Consider the following 23667-nt stretch of genomic DNA (forward strand, 5'->3'; position numbering starts at 1 on the left):
TACTAGATTAATCGGAACAGGACGCACAGAGCAGTAAACGAGACTGCTTTACAATTTTCATGGCAGTTTCTGCTTTAAAAAAAACAAAGATGGAATTTCACGTGTAATTTTAATTTACTACTATCATCTACGTACATTGGTCTCACACTGGACCCGCATGGCAACTAGCCAACTACGGTTCAAGTGATCTGGAAGATATAATTATATTTTAACAAAATGCAACAATACCCTACATAAAAACTGACAACTTGACGTTTACCAATTTTAGATACTGACTGGCATTCACAGGCATTTTAATAAAAACAGTATTTTATAAAAACTCAGTGAAACGAAACGCAAGCATCTAATGATTTTTAAATTATTTGAGGGTAGAATTCAGGCAGTTGTGAGTCTCGTGTCAGGTCTGTGATCATTTATCACTAACATTATCTTTTATCGATAAATTAAATACAGATTTATTGAGTTTGGTTTGTGAATTGTTTACATGAAGAACGGTGCAACCGAAATGATCCACTATCAACATGAAGTCTCCTCCTGAGGTAAGTCGAACTATGGTTTTCATATTATTCAAACCATTTAAAGTTACGTACTTAGGAAGATACAAAGTTATTCACCATCCAAAATAAATGTTCACAATTATGTGATTCAGTATCAATCAAAAAACATGCTTGTAGTAAGTTTAGTTTTTCATTGAATTAAATAATAAATAAATATGACGGGACAATTCACACCAATTAACCTAGTCCCAAAGTAAGCTTAGCAAAGCTTGTGTTATGGGTACTAAGCAACGGATAAATATAATTATATAGATAGACATACTTAAATATATATTAAACACCCAAGACCCGAGAACAAACATTCGTATTTTTCATACAAATATCTGCCCGACACGGGAATCGAACCCGGGACCTCAAGCTTAGTCGTCCAGAATTATTATTACAACAATTATTAATATTTTTTTTAGTTTTCAGTTTTATTCCATGATTTTTTTATATAACATCAAAACTAAAACTAAAAATGGAGAATTGATTCAGCATTAAAAAATTTGCTGTAAATAGGTATGCTTACAATTTTTTAGAGATTAGTGCGAGTCTTGTTTAAAATAAAATATTGAAATGGCTAGTAGTATTAAACGAAATAATTTCTGTACCTATATGTATTTTACGAAGTTACCTCAAAAATATCATCATCATCAGCCGGAAGACGTCCTCTGCTGAACTAAGGCCTCCCCCTTAGACCGCCACAATGAACGACAACTCGCCACTTGCATCCACCGGTTTCCCGCAACTCTCACGATGTCGTCAGTCCACCTGGTAGGAGGCCTGCCAACGCCTCGTCTTCCGGTTCGTGGTCGCCACTCGAGAACTTTTCTCCCCCCACAGTTATCTGTTCTTCGAGCGATATGGCCCGCCCATTGCCACTTCAACTTGCATATTTTTCTAGCTATGTCAGTGACTAGTTCTTCGACGAACTTCCGTATTCCGGATTCTATCGCGCAAAGAACCTCCAAGCATAGCTCTCTTCATAGCTCGTTGCGTGACTCTGAGCCTCTCTAAGAGGCCAACAGTCAAGGACCACGTCTCAGAGCCATAAGTCATCACTCAAAAATATAGTTGACATCATTCAATTTATCACAGTTTAATATGCTTTACAATTCAACGAGTAATAGTCTATCAAAACGAAATATCCAATATTTGTCGTATACATATATTATTAGTGCAGAACCCTTCACAGCGCGTGGCCCGTTTAGCATTATCCTGGGTTTTTAATTGGTTCCTAAGAAATATTCTTTAAAAACAGCAGTACTTTACAATAAACATTATAAATAAATACTTGTATAGAGGCAAAATTAGGGATGGCCCTTTAGTTTTCATAGAATAGACAAAACAAAGGGTTGACCGTGGGGCGGGGGCGGGGGCGGGTCGGTGCGCTCCGGACAAAACCGAGAGGTCGCGGCCTTAATGAGCGCAAACAGCAGGATCCTTGTAAGCCCGTGTCGGCAACTTATCTGCCAGTTTATCTGATAGTTTATCGGGTGATAGATGGCCGCTGAAGGCTCGTTAGCATAGCACCTGCGAAGGTCGCGGTGATTCTCGCGAACCGCGAACCGACGATATTTTAACCGGTTTGTGGTGGTATCCGGTGGTGTTTGTTTTGTTAAACTGTTTTGATTCGAGTCTTTGATAAAAAGAGGGATATTATTATAGCCCCTTTTTTTTTTTTTTTGTTGCACGGGGAAATCTGCCACCAGATACCCCATCATCACGGGGAGGCGATGAGGTTATGTGGGGTTTTTTAATTATAGTCCCTAACCTAACCAACAAAAAGATGAAGAAACCCCCGACTTTGTCACTTTAAAGTTCAATATCTCAAAAACGGCGAAACCGATTTTGATAAAACATATCTAAGAACCATCGCTAGAAAACCTGCTATCAAATAAAAAAACCGCATTCGTGCCCACCCGTTTAAGAGCTACGGTGCCGCAGACAGACAGACACACAGCGGGTTAACTTATAACACCCCTCTTTTCGCGTGCATATAAGTTTGACCGCTATGTGTGCCTGTCTGTCTGTCTGTCTATGGCACCGTAGCTCTTAAACGGGTGGACCGATTTGAATGCAGTTTTTTATTCAAAAGCAGGTTTACTAGCGATGGTTTTTAGACATATTTCATCGAAATCGGTTCAGCCGTTTTTAAGATATCGAACTTTGAAGTGACAAAGTCGGGGTTTTCAAACTTTTTGTTAGTTAGGTTATCTTATTTAACCTGGGAGAAACTAAAAATTGGTTTCCAGTTACTGGAGGGAGATCTGACGATAGACGTCGCTTCACTTGGCCCACATTGATCGCATCACTCGCTCCCTCTTCTCCCGAGGGCTCCCATATTTTACCTCCCCTTCGTTCCTGCGATTTTTCAAATTTCCCATGAGCTCCTCCCCTGGATGAATTACAGTTGCATAAATTCAGGATACTCCGATATATACGTGTTTTATTTAAAACCGTTCAGGTGTAACGTGAGCGTTAAAGCGGTGATGTTACTTACCTCTATACTGAGCGGAAAAAAAATCTGGTTCTCAAATGTATGCAGAAATATGAAATTTTGCCAAATTTTGAGGAAAATTTTGTAACGCTAAGGGGCTATTTCAACGTCCATTGATTAGTGTTAACTGACGGTTAAATGTGATGCAGTCTCTATTTGTTTTGTTCGAATAGACGGAGACGGCATCACATTTAACCGTCGGTTAACACTAATCAATGGATGGTGAAACAGCCCCTATAAATATCTTTATTCAATTTAGGCTATAACAAGCACCTATGAATGTCAAAAAAAATCTACCACCGGTTCGGAAAAACCTCTTTTGAGAAGAATCCGGCAAGAAACTCAACGAGGTATATTTTTTTAAACAGATTTACAATACTTATTATTAAATGGTATCTATACATCACAAGTATTTAACACAACTTTATTTTTAACACAGTAGGTTCGCTATTTGAAGGGATCGCTAATGCGGATCGGAATTATTTCCAAATATCCCTGTCCATGATATAATCATCAACTTTATAATTATGATATGCCTTTGATATTAATGTCTTCTTGACAATAGATCTGAATTTTGTATCCGTTTCGTTTGTAATATTTTTTGGAATTTTATTATAAAAACGTACGCAATTTCCCAGAAACGACTTTTTGGTTTTACCCAGTCCGTAAGATGGAATTTTAAGCTTCCCTGTGTTTCTAGTAGCCTTTGGCTTATCGACGTTAGTAGGAAAATCACATACGTTCCCTAACATACATGATTATTTCAAAAACATAAAGCGACGGCAGGGTTAGGATACCTGTTTAAAATACCTGTGTAAAAGATTCACGCGTCTTCAAATTACAAATTGCTCTAATTGCTCTCTTTTGCAAGATAAAAATTGACTCAATGTCTGCAGCAGATCCCCATAAAAAAAGGAGGTGCTGTTCCTAGGACTGGCATACCAAGTACTAAATTTATATTAATTTTAGCTTGATACCTCCACACGTTCATGTGAAAAATAATCTCGACAAATGAACGGATAGCAAGACAGACAACAAAGCGATCTTAAACACTAAATAAAGAATTATTATTATTATTAGCGTTCTAGCTGTTTTTGCCGATTGAGGTACGGAACCCTAAAAATCAATCGAATTGATAACATTCTTTTTTGAAGTCGGTTAATAAGACTAGCTGTTGCTCGCGACTTCGTCTGCAAAGAACTCGTTTATCGTACGCCGGCGGGAACTACATATGAACTCTTCGAGATAAAAACTATCCTAGATGCGCACGATCCGTTGAGCACTATAAAATAATAAAAAATAAAAAAGCCTTTTATTTCTCGCATACCAGTAGCAGCATTTCGAAAATTAGGTTATTATCAACTATAGTACTATAATTATTTAAAAAGTTTCAAACAAAAAAAAGTATATAATCTATTTTCATGCGGAACCCCTCTTAATTGAGGTAAAGGCCTCCTCCGAGATGCCCAATAGTCCTATCATTGGCTTTTTCCATCATAGTTTTCCAGCGATTTCTACAATGTCATCTGCCCATCTGGTTTTTGGTCTCCCTCTCTTTCTGGTGCCTGCAGGGCCTGGCCATGACGTCAGCCTAGGCTGACGTCATGGCTGACGTTGAGCACTAAAGCGCACCAATTAAACATACTCTCATTTTCATTTCTAATATTGGTTAGGATTACAAGGAAGCGAGCTCCAGTTCAACGTTGAAACTCGCTGAAACAAAAGCCGAAATTCAGCCGGACTAACATCAGATATTTCGGCACTTCCAAAGTGTAATCGCCTTTGCCGGCGTGCCGTGTCCGAGCCGGCCGGCGCCGTCCGGTAACCCGGTTGTCGGAACACGTTTTCGCTTTTCTCGCGGCGCCGTAATCGTATCAGGCGGGACATCTCGTTAACTTGCGGCGCGATGCCGCGGAGCATAAGGCCATTATGTGATGTTTTATTTTAAAAATACGTGCGAAATGCTCCACGTGGAGGAGGAAAGTTCATCCGGTTAACACTTACTTGTGTTTTATATACTTTGTATAATATTTTATCCTTGCTTCTCCACTAGGTAACGTGCATCAACAGATAAGTGTGTGTGATACATTAATTATGTTAACATGCAGAACCCGCGCTGTTCTTTTTTTAACCCCTGACGCAAAAAGAGGGGTGTTATAAGTTCGGCTGTAACATGTCTGTCTAAACGGCTGAACCGATTTTGATGAAACATGTCTAAGAACCATCGCTAGAAAACCTTCTTTCAAATAAAAAAAAAACGCATTCAAATCGTTCCACCCGTTTAAGAGCTACGGTGCCACAGACAGACACACAGCGGTCAAACTTATAACACTCCTCTTTTTGCGTCGGGGGTTAAAAACACATTTGTTGCATAAACACTCGGCGTAGGTAGCTATCGTAAGGTCGTGAGTGAGCAAAGTATAATTTAGAGTGCCTCGATATGAACCTCCGCAAAGTAACGCTGCAGGCTTCAATAAACAACTAAATAAGTCAGACAAAATTAAATAGGTAGGTATCACAATAATGTTTAAACTACTCCAACGACCTGTACCCTTAGTGTAAGTTTTCGGTTACAAAATACGTCTCGATCACGTTCGCGTTAAGGCAGTTGTCTCACCGCCGGCGAGGAAACGATTGGCTATCGACTATTTTCTCGCTCAAGAAACGAACAAAAGATATAAGATCCTGTGTGAGTAAAAGAGACATATATATTAATAGTTGATCGCTGGCGGTTCACACTGCCGGCGAGAACTCGCTCTTACATCTTTTGTCGTAGCGACAAGAGCTATAAAACTCGCTGAGCTATAAAACTAGCTCAGCGATATTAGCTCAGCGCCCGCCTTGAGGCGGCCCTGTAATCAATCGATTGATAACATTCTTTTTCGAAGTCGGTTTGACTAGCTGTTGCTCGCGACTTCGTCTGCAAAGAACTCGTTTATCGTACGGCGGGCTACATATGTCTTCGAGATAAAAACTATCTAGTGGCAGATCCTCAGATTACTAATATGTATCCGTTGAGCACTAAAGCGCCAATTAAACGTACTCTCATTTTCATTTCTAATATTGGTTAGGATTACAGGAAGCGAGCAGTTCAACGTTGAAACTCGCGACAGCCGAAATTCAGCCGGACTAACATCTAAGGGCACTTCCAAATGTATTGCCGGCTGCCTGTTGCCGGCGGCGCCGTCCGGTAATTGTCGGAACACGTTTTCGCTTTTCTCGGGCGCTTTAATATTATCCGAGATTCTCGTTAACTTGCGGCGCGATGCCGCGGAGCTAACCATTATGTGTGCCGAATTTTAAAAATACGTTTATGCACGTTTAGACGTGTTCATCCGGTTAACACTTACAAATATACTTTGTATAATATTTTATCCTTGCTTTCCACTAGGTAACGTGCATCAACAGATAAGTGTGTTGATACATTAATTATGTTAACATGCAGAACCGCGTTGTTCTTTTTTTTAAATACCCGGCTGGCTGTACATGTCTGTCTAAACGGCTGAATCGATTTTGATGAAACATGTCTAAGAACCATCGCTAGAAAACCTTCTTTCAAATAAAAAAAAACGCATTCAAATCGTTCCACCCGTTTAAGAGCTACGGTGCCACAGACAGACACAGCGGTCAAACTTATAACACTCCTCTTTTTGCGTCGGGGAACATTTGTTGCATAAACACTCGGCGTAGGTAGCTATCGTAAGGTCGTGAGTGAGCAAAGTATAATTTAGAGTGAAATTTCATGACTCTAAGCCCAGCGGTTATTAGTTCGAGATTTTATCCCTCCATCCCAGCCTATATACGTCCCACTGCTGGGAACAGGCCTCCTCTCATAACAAGAGGGCTTGGGCCATAGTTCCCACGCGGGCCCAGTGCGGATTGGGAACTTCACACGCACCATTGAATTGCTTCGCTTGTTTGTGCAGGTTTCCTCACGATGTTTTCCTTCACCGCAAAGTTCGTGGTAAATTTCAAATGTAATTCCGCACATAAATTTCGAAAAACTCAGAGGTGCGAGCCGGGGTTTGAACCCACGACCCTCTCTGCTTGAGAGGCGATAGGTCAAACCACTAGGCCACCACGGCTTACTTCCACCACGGCTTACTCCTTCTTAGGGATTTTATCCCTATCCCGTGGGAATATCGGGATAAAAAGTATCCTATGTTTTAATCCAGGTTATAAACTAACTTTTTACCAAATTTCATCCAAATCCGTCCAGCCGTTTCAGCGTGAAGAAGTAACAAATATATTACGGATTAATTTTAATAGACCTTTTACTTCTAAGGGGCAGAGTTCGATATAATACCCTTCAACGATTCCATAACATCTTTGAAGGTGAGGTGGGCACTCTTACACACCGGTAACACCCTCATCAGTCATCACTGCCGCCACTTGACCGGCGCTCGACGCAGCAGCTCGGGGGCCGCGGTCATCTTCCGTTAACGAGCTGCAGTTCCGAGGCCCCACCTCGGCCCTTGGTGCAAGTGGGGCCACTCAATTACTATCACTAACACGGCACAATCAAACCACAAGAAAGAGCAGACTAGAGAAACAAACGCTCATGAGCGTGAGCGCTTTATCTTCCATGTTAAAGATAGAGTTGAATTTCTACAATCTTTTATTTCACTTTTGAACATGAAACTACCAAATTCAAATTCAAATTCAAATGATTTATTCAGTAAATAGGCCGCAATGGGCACTTTTACACGTCATTTTTTTAAACTACCAGCGCTTTCGGAAAGACCATCATTAATACCGTGAGACTCACTCATATTAAATGATTTGTAACGGTTAACTTAACTTAACTTTTTATTTCACTTACAATGTATGTTTGGGCACTTGCAATGCAGGGTGGAACTTTTGTGCCACTAATGTCACGTTGACATCTCATACTTATGTCAAGGAAGTCACAGTGAAATTGATTGTTAAAAGGTTCCACTCTGGGTCATAATTAAATTTGTTCGACTGTACTGTACGTTACTTTGTTGAAGTCAAATGCATTTATCTACTACTAGTCAGATTGACTTGAAATTGGGTCAGATTATATATGTGTAATCAAAAAAAATTGTATGAAAAAGATATTTTTACCATAAATTATGACATTGCATAATCTTTATTTCAGTAACATGAAGCGAACATTTTAGTTAGAACGGCTACCAGAATATGGTTTAGTTTTTCAAATAAACGAATTCTTTCGCAGCCGAAGTCTGAACAACAGCGACAGCTAGTTCATAAAATATCAAAAATATTCTTTATTATAAGTATGTTACCTGTTAACAGCTGTTAACTAAACTTCTTACAGCTCCTACCAATCAACACTTGTCATCTCTTTCGTTGTTGCTTAGCGTTTTTGCCCCTCAAATGTACTAGCCGTTATGCTCGTTGTGCCTCGCCGAGCGCGTCGAGTGCAGGCCTCTGTCCATTACCGGCACTCCACGCTGCGGAGCGATGCCGATTAAGTCCATTGCCCACTTAGCTCAGGCCTAAATGTACGGGACATTTTCTTAAAGGCCTCTGTCGAATAAAGAAACCTTTTGCGTCGCCTCCAGAGCACCATTCATCACTTGTGTACCCATTAGCACCGGTCATGTTTCCTGAACTTTTCGATAAAATGTTCTTGGAAGTAATTGTGATGAATCTGAATTGAATAAAGTTATTTTGACTTTGACTTTGACTGAAATAAATGAAAGTAAATCACGCGCCTGTCATCGCTAACAAGTGACACATACGCCATTAGTTATACATACGAGTATTGTAAGGGTAGTGTTATTCTCCAAACAAACGTCAACCATGGCTATAAAATAAATATATTTGGAAATAATTCCGATCCGCATTAGCGATCCCTTCAAATAGCGAACCTACTGTGTTAAAAATAAAGTTGTGTTAAATACTTGTGATGTATACATATCATTTAATAATATTGTAAATCTGTTTTTAAAAAAAAAATATACCTCGTTGAGTTTCTTGCCGGATTCTTCTCAGCAGAGGTTTTTCCGAACCGGTGGTAGATTTTTTTTGACATTCATAAGTGCTTGTTATAGCCTAAATTGAATAAAGATATTTTGACTTTGACTTTGACTTTGATAGGCGACGAAGGCATTATACGAAGGCTGGTGTCTCGAGCGTGGTCTTGTGAGGAAAATTGTAAAAACGTGCGAAGCAATTCATTGGTGTTCGTATAGTTCCCAATCCGCACTGGGTTGGCGTGGGAAGTAAAGCCAAAATTCTCTCATTCCAAGAGGGCACTTGTGGCCAGCATGAATTTATCCGGCCTTTCATAGTGAGAAAACGTCGAAACATCTGTGTCTGTATAACGCTTTCGGAAACATGTAATGATGATTCGTAGCAGAAAAAAGAGCAGGCATTAATGCCGATTTATTTAGAAGCGCGCTGTTGTAGGTGACGTGCATAGTGTGTCAGCTGGTGTTCTGTTGCGGCTCGTGTCGGTGGCGGCACGAGCAGCGCGCGCACGGGCTGCCGTTCGACTGCGCGCTGTGCCGCGGCCGGCGCTTCCTCTGCCGCCCGCAGCTCCTCCAGCCAGCCTTCCTCCACCACCTTAAGCAGGAACACCTCCCCCTCCGCTGCCACAAGTGCCAAAAGACCTTCGCCACCATGGAAGACTTCGACGACATCGACCAGTGCGTCAGCCTCTCGGAACTCGTAGATCAGAGCAAGATCAGTTTAAAAATTGTCGACGAGCGTTTCGATTCGCTCTACGAGAAGATTATCAATAGCAACGAAGACTTAGAAGCTGTGGTGTCGTTTAATAAGTCCAACAAGACAGCTGTTATTACTCCTATAATACGGAAGAAATATTTAGTTGATTACGAGGCGAGCGATACAGAGAACGAGGATGGTGACTGCGGGAGCCCGAAGGTAGGAACACTTTCTTTATTTTTACTACCATCATCATCACAAGATATGACAATTTGGTGAACTGGAAAACCTGACAGTGTTAAAGCCACCATCAAAGCAGTTTGAAGTGCTTAAACATATTTTTCACAAGAATTTGACTTCGAAGCTGTGTCTGCTTCAGTAATGGAAAATTCTATTTGAACTAAGAAAACAGATGACGGAAGCTAACCGCCCGTTCCTGTTCCTGAGGCCTTAATTATCTGACTTATTTGGGAATAATGATATTTTTCATCACTTTTTTTTTGTCACTGGTGAGATGGGATGAGGATAGAAAGAGATGTTGAATGTGATCACGAGCACGCTGACTGGTATTAAATTATTAATTTAAGGAGCGGCCACACCGCTGGTTAAAAACGGTGACGGTACGGAATCGCAGTAAGGCATCGTACGCGCACAGTTTTTATTGCATGCTCTCCACATCACTGCGATTTCGTACCGTCACCGTACACGTCATTTACTGCACGACTATTTTTAGAGTGTTCTTTAACGACAAATTCAGTTAAACCAAGGGTTCTAACTGTGATTGGGCAGGTGTCAGTATCGGAGGTGGCCCCGAAGACGCCGCGCGCGCACCGCGCCACGCCGCATGTCAAGAAGCTGGTGCAGATGGCGCGGCAGCTGCCCCTGGACGACGACCGCGCCGGCTCGCCAGACCTCAGCAAGACCGAGCCAGCTGACGAAGGACCAAGTTCGTAGGCCATCCATCCATATTGTAAATTATTTGGAACTAGTGTATAGAAGAATGAGGGTTACCGTCATAGCCAAGCAAATTAGCGCGTTGAAGTCGCCAAAGGCAGATCATATAGTTAGGGCCGAAAAGTTCTCGAATGGAGACCGTGGATCGGCAACTGGAGGTCTATCATCATCATCATCATCAGCCGGTAGACGTCCACTGCTGAACAAAGGCCACTTGCATCCACCGGTTGCCCGCAATTCTCACGATGACTTTAACGAGGTCTTCCGTCCATCTTGTTGGTGTGCGTCCTACGCTGCGCTTGCCTATTTTGTGGTCTCCTTTCGAGAACTATTTAGCATCTGCTTTAGTATAATTGTATAGACTAGATGTTTCTTACATTAAAACGGCGCACAAAATAAGTTCACAGCATGGTTTGGTGAACGTTTCACTATTTGTTGACGTCCGTGACAGCAGAGCTACTACAAAACTCGAAGTTCGTGTCATGCGATCCCTCTCGCTCTCGTATTAAGCAGTATAAGTCTCAGAGAGACCGCACGATACCAACTTCGAGTTTCCAGTTCCGTAGTAGCCCAGCAGGAGTGGAGTCAAAGTAATATTGATGATTGATACGCCGTGCGTTTTGTTCTAAACAGCTAGTCTAGTGCCGTAAGGTACATATCTTAGGTGTCAATGAGTATTACCCCCAGTCTCGGGTACTCGGTATCCTCCTCGCTGTGCCCGCCAGGCTCGTCCATGAGGACGCCGACGTCGCACGTGCCGGCGCTGCTGGCGCTGGCCGCGCTGACCACGAGCACGCCGACGCAGGCGGCGCCGGGCGCGGCGCACCCCCCCGCCTGGCCGCTCTTCGCCGCGCAGGCCGACTCGCCGCTGTCCGAGATAGAGAACGGAGACAGTCCGGCGATGACCTTCGATACAGGAGTACGTTACCCATCTAATTATTTATTCACTTCTTTACCATTGCAGACAAAAATTGATCTAAATTCATTCAAAAATATCTGCATCAAATACTGTTTCAGAAATAGGTAGGTAAGTATATCACTTTAATGACGAATAAAAATTATAAGAAACAATCAAACTGGCTTATGACAGAGAACCTAATAAACATTTTTAGTATCAGCACAAAAGTAGGTACCTAGTCGTCAAACAGTATCGCATATTATGACAGTTAAATAAAAAAAAAACTTGAACCAACAACCAGAGGCCGCATCGCCTTTTCTGATAAACGTTTCTAATGCTCGCAATTGCAATCAAATTACGGTTTCATTTGATTGCGATCGCGAGCGTCAGAAACGTTAGACAATACGTCTCTGAACGTCAGTAATTTAGTACCGTATAAAATAAAATATCGCACAGACACACAATTAAAGGGACAAAAATAATCCCTGTTGGAGCCCGAGCAGGCTGCGTGAGAGAACGCTTCACGGCTGAGGGCCGTTCACGCACGTTGCGTCGCTTAAGTTGCAATTTGGAGATGTCGGAACATTTCAAATTGGATTATTTGCTGACCCGAAATAAAAACTTAATTAACTTACTTGTGAGCTGGTATTAGTTTTTAAGTATTTAGTTTATAGTTAAGTTTTACTCATAATTATTTTTTCTTAATAATGTGTATTCTTAGTCTCGTTTAATACTTAAAGTGTAATTCTAGAAGTTATATCAACCTTCAACCAAATCCGTCAAGCTACTTGACGTTGAAAAGGGAACAAACACATATATGTACCAGATACACCAGATTCACCAACGCATTCATGCACAATATTAAGTAGGACGACAAGGATCTGTCGTAGTCCAAAAATCAAAATGGTTGACTGCTGCATAAAGCAAAAGCTGCTGCATGAAGAATGGCTGATACATAAACATTAAAATTCCTATAACATTGTACCTCTGTAAATCTCCAGCATGAAATTAGAATACAGGTATTTGTGAAAACCATTGAAGTGCCTGATAAATGCAGATAGAAGTCCTCTGAAACACATAAAGCATCTCAAAGTTAAATAAAAAGTATTATTGAATAGGAATGAATTTAAACCGGATAGAGTGGAAGTTCCAGCGCCGATCAGATTCCAATAAAATCGTATTTGCCGGACGAGCGCTCATCGCTCGCTCGCACAATGCGCGACGATGATTTGTCTAGTTAATTAAACGGATCGTTTTATCTTTTATTAATTGTTTGTGCATTCAATGGACCAGCTGGGGTTAGAACCTTGAATTGAAATAATTTGGTTTGTTTAAGGGCTGAATAAGGCGGGACTTAAAAATAAGTGCAACAAATACTATTTTTATAATAAAAATTAGATAAATGATGTTATCACGGAAGTAACAATCATGTTTTTGTTGATAATAAATTTCGTTAAACCTAAACCTATACTTGGTTTGGATAGGTATTTAGCTAAATGTAAACAAAACAACGTCAATTGGTGTCTTAAATATTGAAATACCCCCCATTAAACTATCTAAATTATTAATATTTCTGTATTGAAATACACTAGTCTAGTTTGTCTTACAATGATGGATAAGTAAAATGTTTAAAATCCTTGAATGTACCAAATCTGGCAGCTGAAGTTTGTTTACATTTATTAATTACCTATCCAAACCAAGTATAATACAAATACTGATGTGTGTGTCGACGCAAAATAAGAGCGTTGTAACTGTGAGCCATACGTAGAATTTAACGAAAATAAAAATAAACACGATAACAACCCCGCTACTACTAAACACATTGCTAAAGTTATAGCTTCTAGTGACAAGCTGTCAACTGTTAAAGCAATGTGTTTAAAGAACCTAGCACTGTCCTGAAGTTAACTATGAATAATAAAATTGTAGACGGAAGAGACGGAGCAGTCTCACAAGCAGGCGCCGAAACTGAAGAGCATAATGGCGTCGCGGCGCGGCGACAGCGGTGACAGCACCGAGCAGGACGCGCGCGCCAAGCGCGTGCAGTTCGCGCACGACACCGTCTTCCAGCCCGAGGAGAAGATCAAGAGAGGTCGGTACGATACTGTGGAAATTGAAATACTACTCACGAAGCTAAGGCTGCTCCGCCAAAGATGATTAGATTAGATTAGATTTATTTATTACCTTTTGAAAAAATACATTATAAGCAGATGTCAGTTAATTACAAGAAATTCACAAAAGGATCGTCAAATGTATACAAAAATAAATAAATCTTATTAAGTATAATAAATAGTCAGCGAGAATAAAAAATAAATAAATTTAAAATGTCAAATTAGAATTCAATTCAATAATAATAATTAAAAGCAAAACAAGAATATTCTTAAATCTAAGTCAAATTTATGCAATAGGAACCAAACGAACAATCAAATAATTAAAATGTCAAAATACAATAAAATTAAATATGAAATGATGTGCGAGGATGTGTTGCGAAGAATGTGTTTTCATGAACGTTTCGTTTACCTATCCTCCCACAACACAGCTCTAGTGGAAACAGCTGACCGCAGCGAGGATAGTTAAACAAATAGCAATTTTTTTGCGGTCTTAATCTGGAGAATATCGCTAAATTTTTAATCTTGCACTTTTTGAATACCTACCTATTCGATTTTGTATGATCTCTAAAGTTAAGCGGAAATTACACTTTGTTGTTCGCCGCATGCTGTAGGTATGTGGCGTCCGCAAAAGTTTAAAGAACACGGTAGTCGGCCGCATTCGGCGAGCGACAGCTGCCTCCGCCTTAATATGGCCGCCGCAGTAGACGGACAGACTAAACGTAAACGTCACGACTTTTGTTCGGTAAAGACCTGAAGTTTACGACACGTCACTGCGATTCCGTCACCGTTTTTTAAGCAGCGGTTTGACCGCACCTTAAAGCTGCTACCCGCGACTCCGTCTGTACGTCGAAAAACTTCTTTATCACTATCACGGAAACTATTCAATTTTCCTAGATAAAAATATCCTAGTAAAGCGGTTCGGCAGTTTAAGCGTAACGGACAGGTAAGGATACCGATGCACTTCAAAGAGGTTTAACTTAATGTAGACATCAAAATAACACGAGCAATAGTTTAACCGGAAAGTTAACGCGCCAACAGCTCGGGTCGGGCCCATTTAAAGTGAATTGAAGGAACCTGTCCCACGCGGCGACAGATTGACAGCTCCGCGGTGCCCAATTTATTAAGTTAAAGCTACAGTTGAAGTTCGCCCATTGAGGATTACCACAACCTCGACATTGGCGGAATCATCGATAGTTGGGCCAATCAACTTTTTTACCGACACTAATCTGTCCGCGACATTTTTCAAACAATTGCAGATTTTTGTAAGTAATATTTTTTCTGTGATTTAATAGATGGTGTACATGAATACATGCCATCCTACGTAAGTTCAACCTATTAAACCGTGAAATATCTTGTTGGAAGTACGATTTTTTGGTAACGCCAGAGACAATTTTGGTAACGCAGGAGACGCCCAAAGTGTCGGTAAAGTAGTTGATTGGCCCAGTTTCGACGAAGCTATGTTTTTTTTTAAATTGAATTGAATTGGATTACCACAATTTAGAGGGAGAAAGAGAGAGAAACATTTATTTACACAAATTGGATACACAGAATTAGAAGAAATAAAAGTAAAATAAAAAAACATCGAACAGTATAAATTATCTGATTCTAAATCAATCCCTTAATTTTCTTACCCATTCTTTATCCTTTATTTCGGCTTATTTTACATATGTACACGTCCCACTACTAGGTAAAAGCCTCTTATGAAAATAAAAGGGTTTGGGTCAAAGTTTCCATGCGGGCCCGGCGCGGATTGTGAACTTCACACACACCACAGAATTTCTTTACTGGCATGTGTATGTGTAGCTTTTCCTCACGAGGTTTTCCTGCACCGTAAAGGTCATGATAAATTTCAAATGTAATTTTGAACGTTGATTCCGAAAAACTCAGAGATTCGAGCCAAGTCTTGAACCCACGACCTTCACACTAGACACAATATCGTCGTAATTAAGTCCCGTGTGGTATAAAATGTAAAAAATATATATTTTTTTTATATTTGCCAGTGTTCCGCAAACCAAAGCGCATGTTGACTCCGGGTCCTCAGAAGGCGCGCTTTTGCTGCAACCCTCGCTTCCAGGCGCTCATCAACCGCTTCGAGCAGAACACCAGCATCCAGCCTGGCAGCACCCCGGCCTCTGCACAGTACCCCGCGGATGCCGAGGTCAACGCTCAGTACCCTGGCTCTGACACTCTCGCTAGGACTCCCGTGAACCGCATGCAAGAAACCCCCCCAGTGGGCGAGCATAGTAACATACCAAGAGCTATTAACTTTAAAGACAGTCCCGTCTTGGAGGATAAGGACAATGAGTTGTTCAAGAGTTGTGTGGCGACCCCTGGTGGAATGGATACGGCCATCACTGCCCTCTCCACTAATATTGCAGGTGAGACCCTCATTTTGTCAAAGAATCATCGTGGCAGTCAAAAGACGTCTACTGCTAGATCAAGGACTCCCCCGTAGAATTCCATAATGATCTATCCTACGCTGCCTGTGTCCATCTGGTTCCTGCAGCTTTTGCCAGATCGCTGGTCCATCTTGTTGGAGGCCTTCCCGCACGACGCTTTATGGTTTGCAGTCCCGACTCTGGAAACTTCCCGTTCTCGGTCTTGTCAAAGATCATGCAACGCCACATAGTGTACGACTAAAATGAGACAAATATCTTTTAACCCATCAAGTACCGTAGCCTTTTCATACATTCCAGTTGCCGGGAAGTTAGCCTTGGGTATTGATGGTAGTGTATGGACATGTTATAGAATATTCAAATATAACGATGTTATTTATCCAGTCCATACACTTCGCCGCTAGTTACCCAGCTATCCAGGAACCGGGACGTGTGTAATATACTCACTGATTGAAAGATTTTTTTAATCAATCAACTTAATTCCTTCATAAGTTACTATTTGGATTATCTTTACTAATTTCAACCTATCTGTTTATTTACTTACCGATAGATACAATTGATGTTAGATAATCAATTGTAACGTGTTTAATTTCCTAGCTTTTCCTAGTCATTTAATCGAAGTCTCATTATTGTCACGAGGATTTTGTTTTCTTTAATCTATTCCTTTATTCTTTCTTCTGTATCCGCTTATTGTTTACCTTGTATTGTATTGCTCAGTAAGTGGTATTAAGGTGCGACCAAACCGCTGCTTAAAAAACGGTGACGGCACGGAATCGCAGTGACGTGCCGTAAACGACGGGACTTTACCGAATAAAATTCTTGTCGTTTACGGTCCGTCACTGCGATTCCGCACCGTTTGCGTATTTTAAGCAGCTGTGTTGAAAGTTGAAAGCATGCATAAAAAATGGTGCGCATACGGTGCGTCACTGCGATTCCGTGCCGTCACCGTTTTTTAAGCACCGGTTTGGTCGCACCTTAAATTGTACAATAATGTATCGTGTTAAATTATTTGTAGGTTCCCTTCAAACCTGCATCACCAACGTGCTGAAGCACACAGAAGAAGAGACAGAGATACAATTCAAGTTCACTATCACGAAGAAGAAGGTGTGTGTGAAGAAGATGGCAGACGACGTGGCGCCTGTGGGAGAGCGGGACAGAGATAAGGAAAATCTATGGGCGACTGTTAAGAAGGCTGTCAAGAGCGCCTTTTGGGGGGACGGGGAGGACTTCGGTTAGTTTTACTTACTTTTTAATCAGCAACAGACGATGCAAGTCTTCGAAGCATTATTCAAATAGTACTTACGGTTTTCTATAGTTGTTTCTCACTACTGGGCACAGACCTCCTCAATGACAGGTTGACAGGGCTCTGGAATGTAATTCCTACGCGAGCCCAGTGTGGCCCCATGTAATTTCGCTCATGAATTTTGACAAACTCAGACGTACAAGAATCGAATCCTTGATCCTCTGCTTGAGAGACCATAACTAAAACTACAAGGCTATCACGGGTTATGTGCCTATAATTAGCTGTGAGAAATTCGTACTAAATTTTTTTTCATACGTCGTGCTCGCTCACATCTCACTTATATCATAAATGCGAAAGTTTGTAAGTCTGTTTGTTTGTTACTGCATCACGTCCAAACCACTACACCGATTCAGATTAAATTCGGTATACAGATAGTTTAAGTCCCGGAGAAGGACATAGGATAGTTTTTATCCCGGAAAATTGCACAGCTCCCGCGGGATAGCGATAAACAAATTGTGCGCCGGCGAAGTCGCGGGTAAGGGCTAGTGATATTATAATTATGATTCGATGTCACATCAGTTTTTTATTTATTTTGGCCCATACTACACTACAACACAAGCTTTGCTTACTTTGGGACTGGGTCAATAAAGTGTTTAGTGTCCTGTGATATTTTTTTCATCACACTTGCTCGTAAACAGTGTTGTAACATGCAGGCTACCTTGGTTGCAACCCCCCAAATAAAACCCTCGACCTTAATGTGCTTGTCATTTAACCCGTGGTCGGTAAATGAGTCATTGCCCGTACTAATGTTCATGTCATGAAGCCCAAGGTCGGTCAATGAGTTTGTTACTGCATGGCGTGCTGCTGCTCCGTGCGCGCGCTGCACACGCACGCCATGCACATGCTGCAGAGCGCTGCCAAGAGCGCAGCCTAAGGTATCGGCAATTTTAGTTTTTCTTTTACAAATATAAAATTTTACTCGCAAGTGTGATGAAAAACATTGTATGTCGGACGGGCGGTACTAGAATTACGAACGTCGACTCATTAAAGCCCTCAGCCTTCGACTTCGGGCTTCTAATAGACTCTCGTTCGTAATTCCTTATTTACCGCCCTCAAGACACAATGTACTATTTTTTATTTGGCCGTTTGCATCCCAGTCATGAATCCAGTCGATCGGTACGAGCGTTATTGTTCATTGCGGAGCCGAAAACATCGCCGCACGATTGTTACCTTTCAGGACACGCAATGAACAAAGAAAACCCTTACCGCTTGATTCGTGGCGCAGTCGTGGCAGAGCCTATAATGGATAAAAAAAAACCGGCCAAGTGCGAGTCGGATTCGCGCACGAAGGGTTCCGTCATTATCTATACTTACAACATTAGACATTAGCAAGAAAAGGCAAAAACAAGTTTGGCGTCCCCCTTAAATATTTATTTTATTTTAATTTAATTATTTATTTTGAAAGAGTTTATACAATTAAATATTCTGTGAATATTTCAAGCGTTTACCTGTTGCCGTTATTAATATTGAGCAAAAAACGGCAAAAAATCACGTTAGTTGTATAGGAGCCTCCCTTAAATATTTATTTTGTTCTGTTTTTAGTATTTTTGTTGTTATAGCGGCCACAGTAATATTCAAATTCAAATTCAAATCATTTATTCAGTAAATATTGCCAAGAAGAATGCGCCGCAAGAAACTTGGCAGAAAGACATTTTTTCATAATAATCTAATTACAAATAAAATATTTAAAAACTATAACTATTTGTGACATTTTTATTTTTATTTTTTTTTATTGTATTACTGTTTTTAATAAATTATTATTGTATTATATAGATTATAAATAATAATTTTAAAATTTTCTTTGACATTGTTTGGTTTCTTTTGATTATTTGTTGTTTGAAAACTATAATATACAATTAAAGAAAAAAAAATACAAAAAATAATAATAATAATACAGAGATGTATGGGGTCCCTTAGTTACAATACTAAACACAAACTATATCTAAACTATATCTACGTTCAGTGGAAGTGTAGAATGCTTCCACCGTCATAAATTTTAAAATAATAATAACAATAATTTAGTTCTGAAATATACATTTCAGGTCAAGTAACCATTAAGCTTTTGGATTCCGAAGGCAAGCTCACGTCTGCCGCCCCCATAGTTAGCTCACACGCACTCATGTCATGCTCTAAAAGCAGAGCGGTACCGAGGGCATGGTATTGCTTCCGTTCCCATAAGCTCAATGGGATCGTCTAGGGAACTTCGACGTCGCGAGCCTGTGACTAGAAATTAAACTAAAAATATAAAAGTTTAAAATCCATAAGCTTAACAATATACAGCCTTAAACATAGCAATACATAATCTGTTAAAATTTCTAATGCCTAGCTATTACGGCTCAAGAGATAGAGCCCTGTGACAGACGGACAAACAGACAGACAGACGGTCAGTGGAGTCTCCGTTGGCACCCTTTGGGTACGAAACCCTAAAAAGTATTCCACAGCAAAAAGAGTGCGTAAGTTTTGTTTAGACGGAAGCGTTCACGTTATCAAGTGAATTAACTGAAAAGCCGTAGATTATTTACAGCGGTAATTTATTACGCGCTAATAGCATGGTGAGAATAATAATTTACATGAAACTACATTGATAATCATCATTATGTCGTACAAAATACAAAGTGTAAATCAATACACTGAAAACCGTAGACTACCTAACTACTTTTTTTAATGCTGGGTGTACAGAATAACGATGTAGAAATTTCAGAAGGTGATTCCTTAGAGTATTAGGAATAGTTAGAATAGGAACCTATAAATTTCTTAGTCAAATATTATGTGATTATTTGGATAGTAAAATAAATATTCACGGGACAATTCACACCAATTGACCTAGTCCCAAAGTAAGCTTAGCAAAGCTTGTGTTATGGGTACTAGGTAAGCAACGGATAAATATAATTATATAGATAGATACATACTTATATACATATTAAACACCCAAGACCCAAGAACAAAAATTCGTATTTTTCATACAAATATCTGCCCCGACACGGGAATCGAAACCGGGACCTCAAGCTTCGTATTCAGGTTCTCTACCCACTAGGTCGTCAAATCTGGTCTGGTGGTTAATTATCTTAGGAAATTTTGTGTACATGTTGCATTTATACTTTTTTGGACTGGGCACAGTAAATCAGGATTACGAAACCATAGGTACGTTTTGGTAACTTAGTAAGTATTCATATCTTAGTGTTTGTTCCCTTTGTAACTTTTACATGAAAAAAATAACACAAATTTCTTTAAAATAATCGATTCTACTTTCGATTCTGAACAAATTACTTTCAGATATTATTTATTCTTATTCAAAGTAAAATTCGAGTCTTTTTCTTAAAAAATCTTAATTACTACTTTCAGTTATTCAATTAACACTTTGTAGTGAAGTTACAAATAAAATACACGAAAATATTTTCATATCGCAACATCATTTTTCCGAGTCACATTTTATATCTATCAATAATGACCCCGGAAGGATCCCTTGAACTTTTCAAATTCCAATGTGTCTGCGTCCGAGGACTAACAAGCGACATGCGACACGCCACGCGCCACACGCCACGCCGTGTAATTGAGACCGATGTGGCGCCACACCTGCAGCACAGAGACGCGGGAAGCTTTTTCTTTCCGCTTCTGGTTTATTAAATTTGGTGCTGACATCTGATATTAATTTTCATTTGTTCTGCACTAATTGCTTCTTTAATGGTATTTTTTCATTGGACGCTGGAAATTTAGAGGATCGTTGTAACAAATATAAACATGTCTGAATTACAAAGTTAAACATCGTTGATGAAACTCTATACACATTCATTGTTAGCTAAATTACGAAATAACCTAGAGGCGCTACGGCTGTTTATACGTATTTGTGTGTGTAAAATGTAACTTACAGTTTTGAGGCTATTTATAACATACTAGTCGACATTTAGCTAACTTGTTAATTAGTTAGTTGGAGGTTATTCCTCGTCTAAATAGAGAAGTTAATTAACATATATATAGATAGTTATTACATACATATACTATATTTGGAGATTTCGTGGAAGCACCTACACTGGCTCGGGGAAGTGCTCAACAAGTAATTAATCATAATCATCAAAATAACTATTAAGATTAAATAACAACACAGAGCTCTTAGATGCATTATCCAGTTAGTCATTAGTGATTAGTCATTATAATTGTACTTATAAATCCATGATTTGCAAGAAAACCAAATCACACTCCTAGATCAAAAATATAATAATATCAACTCATAATCCACCATTTCGAATTAGACCTTCCAAAACCAAATGAAGTCTTTATGCGGTATTATTTTGAGTTCACACACTTGATGTGAAAGTGGAAAATATTGAATTGATAGGTACTTGTATAAGTACTTAATATTAAAATAGAATTTTTTCGTACTAAATTTTCTCACCTAAATAATTACCCAGGATTCCCTGATTGAGATCTAGGAGCGAATTAAGTAAACTATCAATATTATCGTGATACTGTTATACAGAGCCAAGTTTTCCATTAAGAAAAATATGCGTGATAATGTTGTATGGACAAAAGAAGAACAATTTGAGATTTAAATGGATGCCGAGCTATGTAAATGCTCCTGAAAATATAAAGCAAATAACTTAAGTTATTTTGAAGCTCTAAATTGATCTTAGCTAGTTTTATTTTATTAAGAATCAATTTTCTAGATAAAAAGTTAATGAGATACATTATCGATGTTATTCATTTCGCAGCATAACAATAAAACCAAAGCTATGTGAGACTAAGATTCAATGTTTTGTTGCATTTCGACATTGCAAATTGCTAAATTTTATAACAATAGGTTGAGTACTTTAAGCGTGAAACAAACAAAGACACTCACATTCACATTTATAATTTTCATCAGTAATAAATCTCAATAAATACTGAATTTTGCAAGAAGCACTAAAAGTGATGTACCTAAACTATTCAACAAGGTGATCAGATTTGAAAAGACTCAATTTTCCTAGAAGCACTGTTTTGAAAATAGCTAGTTGTTTTGCAAACTTTAAGACTAGTGTGAACTATTCACCAACTAATCAAATCTAAACGTTCCTGCGACGAACTCCACAACAACTCTGCTACATTAACAGTTTCTTGTTTGCGTATCGGTTAATAATCCATCAGGCTTTTTTGGAGAATACGGGGTTGTTTAAATAACGGGGAAAAACTTGTCGGTACGGCCCAGGGATTGAAATGAATGCGTCGTTGAATAATGGAGATTGGACTGTGGTACGTAGGAAAAAATGTTTTATTAGGTCTTAGGTATTTAAAAATACTTGGCTTTTTCTGAACTTAACTAAGACAATTTGACGACCAGATGCCCAAGTGGTTAGAGAACCTGACTACGAAGCTTGAGTATTTTTGCTCTCTTGAGTATTTTGCTTTTGTGTATTTATCTATAGAAACTGTTTATCCGTTGCCTAGTACCCTAAGTCTAGGTCTAAATCAAGCAGTTTAAAGTGCATCTAGATAATTATAGTATGCGAATAGGAGACCAATTTATTTTGACGAAAAAAGACACAACTTCAACATAACTTCAACACGTCTATACTAGAGTCGACTGAATTTTTAGAGATGTAACAACAACAGATTCAAAGGCGCTTCCCCGTCACGATCAAGCAAACAAAAACAAAGGCTAACTTAAAGGCATGTCTACATCAACATGTCTGAGCGCGGTTGAGTAAGCATCCATTTCCAACACGTTCCCGCTGCGCCAATTGTCATGTAAAACGGGACCAATATTTTTAAAATATTCAATTTAAAATTTTAAAGCTTGTCAGTATGCGGGGACGGGGATAAAAGTAAAAACGGCAGTCAATAAAGGCGGTAATGCGCTGGCGACGCGCCAAAGCCTTAAAATTCATGAGTGGCCGCGCTCCAGGACTTCCCTGTTACCATGTGAGGAGAATCACTTTTATTTCTTACCATTAAAAGATCACCTGAGTTACACGTAGTTCTTTAAAACTGTTTATGAATAATACAAGTTTATTAAGTAACTGAAAACCAGAAAATAGTTTGCTTAGAATCGAGAGTACAATTGCAAGAGAACAGTTTGATTTAATAAAATATCAGAAAACCTCATCGGTGAGCTCTCAAAGTGTAATAAAAGCTGTCGGCTATAAATGATGAGTCGCGTCCGCGGGGCAGCATTCATCAACATCATGGCTCGGTTCGCATAACGCCGTCCCTCTAATGGAATTTAGAGAGATCTGCGTAAACTCTCTGACGTTTAATGCATCTGGAGAAATGTACCCAGACGAGGGGCTTGGAAGTAGTGGTAATTAGCAGTATGCAGCATGCAGATGATGTAAGCTAAAT

At 39.6% G+C, this 23667-nt stretch overlaps 1 protein-coding gene across 2 annotated transcripts in view; it reads left to right on the top strand.

Annotated features, from left to right (window-relative positions):
* Positions 1-339: 339 nt before the first annotated feature.
* fs(1)Ya (female sterile (1) Young arrest) overlaps positions 340-23667 on the top strand; it is a 37153-nt gene continuing 13825 nt past the window's right edge. For both annotated transcript variants that reach the window (XM_074089625.1, XM_074089624.1), the window contains exons 1-7: positions 340-539; positions 9439-9915; positions 10486-10642; positions 11376-11569; positions 13475-13637; positions 15657-16034; positions 17068-17283. In XM_074089625.1, coding sequence (XP_073945726.1) covers positions 522-539; positions 9439-9915; positions 10486-10642; positions 11376-11569; positions 13475-13637; positions 15657-16034; positions 17068-17283 — 1603 coding nt within the window. In that variant the 5' untranslated portion in view covers positions 340-521. The remainder of the gene's footprint in view (positions 540-9438; positions 9916-10485; positions 10643-11375; positions 11570-13474; positions 13638-15656; positions 16035-17067; positions 17284-23667) is intronic.

The sequence above is a fragment of the Choristoneura fumiferana genome, chromosome 7 (assembly GCF_025370935.1).
Source record: "Choristoneura fumiferana chromosome 7, NRCan_CFum_1, whole genome shotgun sequence".
Taxonomy (NCBI): domain Eukaryota; kingdom Metazoa; phylum Arthropoda; class Insecta; order Lepidoptera; family Tortricidae; genus Choristoneura; species Choristoneura fumiferana.